Source organism: Aplysia californica, unplaced genomic scaffold (assembly GCF_000002075.1).
Source record: "Aplysia californica isolate F4 #8 unplaced genomic scaffold, AplCal3.0 scaffold00196, whole genome shotgun sequence".
NCBI lineage: Eukaryota > Metazoa > Mollusca > Gastropoda > Aplysiida > Aplysiidae > Aplysia > Aplysia californica.
The window spans coordinates 700,505-704,452 of record NW_004797466.1 but is presented as its reverse complement, the minus strand read 5'-3'; the positions used below and the strand labels follow the sequence as shown (position 1 = coordinate 704,452).

The window sequence follows — 3,948 nt, the reverse complement described above, 5'->3', positions numbered from 1 at the left end:
GATTCGTTAAATCTAGATTCTATGTGATTTATTGAGACATTCTGCTCACTTTGCCGCAGTCAGCATTCAATGGGTTATTTATATGGGCTAGGGTAGCTCAAATAAACACACAGGGGGGGGGGGGGGGGTCGGGGCGGGCGCGGATGTTATTATGAGGGCTTACAAATTGCTTATTTGTGTTACTTGTAGCCAAAATAAAGACATCCAATTTCTAATATTTTTTTATCACGCAGGCTTTTTTACATCTCCATTCACACAATTTAGGCCCTCCAACGCTTTAATGGATTTATATTTGACGAGCAAATAAATTTATAACTTTAATGGATTTATATTTGACGAGCAAATAAATTTATAACATAATAGATTTATATTTGACGAGCAAATAAATTTATAACATCATAACATGCAGGGATATGCCACTGGACTTTTGTAAAAATAACTGAAAATTTTACAGCACTCGCAACTGCATAAGGTCGTATGAGTGCGTGGGACACATTAAACATTTTTTGGTCGTATGAGTGCGTGGGACACATTAAACATTTTTTGGTGGGCAGTCTTGTCGATTTTAGACCACCAAGGGATCTATAACGTGTGCAACTTGCACAGGGGACCTCCGAGAATTTTCACCCCTGTCCGAGAAGGCTAGGTGTAGATCTTTTCTATTAGAAGATCACGGGTGTGGCTGAAAGACAGCAGTAATAAGGAGCCAAGGAGTAGCAGTAGAAAGGCTGCAGAAAGAGTCAGGAGCCCAGAGGAGGGGGCAAAGGAGGTGAGGGGATGGGGGCAGAAAGTGGAGATGAAAACAGACGACAGAACATTGCTAGAGAGCAGGAAAGGAGGTGAAAGGAGATAATTTTAGAAAAGAAAATTTTTCTAGAGACAAAAACCTTCACCTCTAGACCATGAGAGCCCGAGCCCCCCCTCCCCAACTAGATTTATCATGCGACGAAGCAATAAATGTAACAAAACAATATCATTTATCAGTTCAACAATAAAACAAAGATTTAGATCAAGATCTCCCAAGCGTGATAGTGAGTGCACAAGGATAGGACTGGCCTGCATTTAAAATCGGACCTAAACATCCAGTTGATCATGCGCATTTTGATATAGCTCAATTGATTGAAATATGATTCTCGTGCTGCTCTGTCCGTATACATGGAACAGAACGGAAAATCGGCTTCCCCCACAACCATGTTTGCGTGGTTAACGGAGAACGGATCTGAAGAATGGAAAACCAATTTAAGAACGTACAATGCCCAAAACAAATTGAAAAATATTGGAAAAACGGCATCCCTGAATAAGTATTTTTAAATATATACCATACCCGTCTGAAAAGTGACATCGTTAGTCCTGTAAGATCCACCACAGACAACAAATGCTGTATAGCTTGTCCGTTCAGAGAGGTCAAACAAACTGATCATTTGGTAGTGGGGCTCCAAGTACATGTCGATAATCTGAGCAGTTTTCTCCCCTGTCTGAAAGTATGTGAGTGCACATCTTTCTGCAGAATTTTCCGGAATCACAAAAGGGCTTGATACTGGGATACTCCATGACAAGTTGGCAGAATTATTGCAGGTGCTAACCAAATGTAAGATGATTGGATGAGAACTCGAGTCTGGAAGTGCAAAGGAAAGAAACAATCTCATTTAATGCAAGGCTTCCAAAATGACTCATTATATAAATGTTTTCTTTAGGGGTTAAAATAAATAGATGCAAAAATTATTTTATAACAATTTTCACAGAACTGATTTATATGCCGTCAAAAAAAAAATGCACATTCCAAATTATGGTCTTCTATCCAAAACAAGCTTAAAAAAGAATAGAAAGATGGGGACGCAAAAAAGGCTGATGCTGGTGCATTTGCTGTTGTTGAACAAATAAAATAATAATAGAAATTGGAGGAAAAAAAGGTGAAATATTGATTTTTCTTAATAGCTTTTTTATGGCCATTATGTAGACCTATACTGTGAATAATGTGCCACTCTATGAAATCTAAAAGTTATGATCTCAGGGGAAAAAAATTAGTATTTGGAGCAAAAGATCGGGATCAACGACAAACCCCCAAGGTGATTGCCAGGCTGACTAAAACTTTTCCTGGGGTGTCCATAAATATATTATATCCATGTATACACGCCTTCTGTGTGTGTGTGTGTGCGCGCGCGTGTGTGTGTGTGTTTTATCTTTCTTCTTTTTAATCCTGAAGTATCACGTCAAGCACTCCTAATCAAAGTGTCTATCCCGCCCCTCCCCCAAAAAATAAATCCTGAAAGATACCTCGACCAGTGTGCATGAACTTAAGTTGACCCCGTCAAAGGATGGTCCCCAAAACACATGAAACGCACATGCTAAAGACATGCTGCATGATGCGAACATGTAAATCCAGCATTGATATTTTGGAAAATAGTGCTCAGACTTCCTGCTGACCTAAAGTTAATCAGGTACTTCCCGCGACAGAGAAGAAGGCAGAGTTGGTTTCTAGAAAAATCCGACCCAACAGACGTAACAAAAAAATAGGGATACATGTGATCGAAATGGAGAAAATCGGGATGCTTGACCTTTGGGGTAAAAAATGGGGATGAGTGGATCTTTCTGGATAGCACTCTGCTGATCAGTGCGTGATCTTGAGATACTTCTGAGACGAAAATCAAATTGACCATAACAAACAGTCTAGCTCCCACATAATGAAAATAGGCAGTTTGTGAAAATCTTTTCGCTATGCATGAATTTCGCTATAGACGAATTTCAGGATAGAAATAAACAAAGTTCGACACTTGGGTCAAAATTCTATGTGTGATTTGAACCTTTGAAACGTTTTTAAGGAAAAACTCAAAAATTTTTACACATAAAATTAAAAAGTAGTTAAATGCAAAGTACACAAACCTTCCCCAAGAGCGGCAAGAATACACCAGCTCACAGAGAACAAGAACAACAGCATAACTCTCATGTCCTGGATAAAGTACAGCATATGACTTGCAACCATCGTATTGACTGGGAACCCCTTCTGTTTTAAGAAAAGTACTGAGGAGAAGAGAAAAATGTATGAACAAAAAGTGTGAAGTCAGGTTCTAATCTACAGTCAAGAAAAAATGTTTTCATGAGGACTGACCCTTTATAAAAGAAAACTTTTGTGAGGAAAATTGAAAGAAGCTATCATGAATGCAATCAAATTCCATTTTTCTTTCCAGGGTGTATACACATGGGGTAGATTTCTATTCAACAAGTGTTTACCTTCACTTTGAAAGAAGCTTTTCAGAAAGTTTAAATTTGACCCTCACAATGCTACTTCTCAACATTGTCACCCTGCAAAAAAGACACCTTCATCTCGTAGCTTTTGCCGCTCGGTTGAAAGTGACGGTCGGCAACAGTCAGCCGCAGTCCACAACAGTCTACATTAAATACTGTATGTCAACTGGCTGTATGTGTGACCAAAAGACTTTATGGAAATTCCCACTAAGTTTTTATTTTTCATGACAAAGCAAAGTGCGTTCTTCGATAAAAAATAAGAAGTAATAAATACAACCAAACGATTCAAATGAATACAGAAAAGCTAAATCTATTGACAGTAATACATGTAATCAAAAGTCTACAGATTTTGACAAAGCTATACGAGCTTTTGCCAAAAGGTGGGGGTGTTTGCTTAAGGACTTTTAAAATCAACCACTACTCAATGTAAAATATGTTTTCTTCTGAAAACTTTATGCATGTGGCAAGGAAATAAGTTGGTCAAGCTGCATGAGCAAGTAGATTGATGTGTGCATCTTATATCTCTACATAGAAAGATAATAGTACTGTTTTCTTCTGAAAACTTTATGCATGTGGCAAGGAAATAAGTTGGTCAAGCTGCATGAGCAAGTAGATTGATGTGTGCATCTTATATCTCTACATAGAAAGATAATAGTACTGTTTTCTTCTGAAAACTTTATGCATGTGGCAAGGAAATAAGTTGGT

At 38.2% G+C, this 3,948-nt stretch overlaps 1 protein-coding gene across 2 annotated transcripts in view; it reads right to left on the bottom strand.

The window, feature by feature from the left end:
• Positions 1–3,948, bottom strand: part of LOC101845467 — a 17,042-nt gene that overhangs the window by 8,813 nt on the left and 4,281 nt on the right. For both annotated transcript variants that reach the window (XM_005098902.3, XM_013082856.2), the window contains exons 2-3: positions 2,881–3,018; positions 1,325–1,615 (exon numbers count right to left, since the gene is read on the bottom strand). In XM_005098902.3, coding sequence (XP_005098959.1) covers positions 1,325–1,615; positions 2,881–3,018 — 429 coding nt within the window. The remainder of the gene's footprint in view (positions 1–1,324; positions 1,616–2,880; positions 3,019–3,948) is intronic.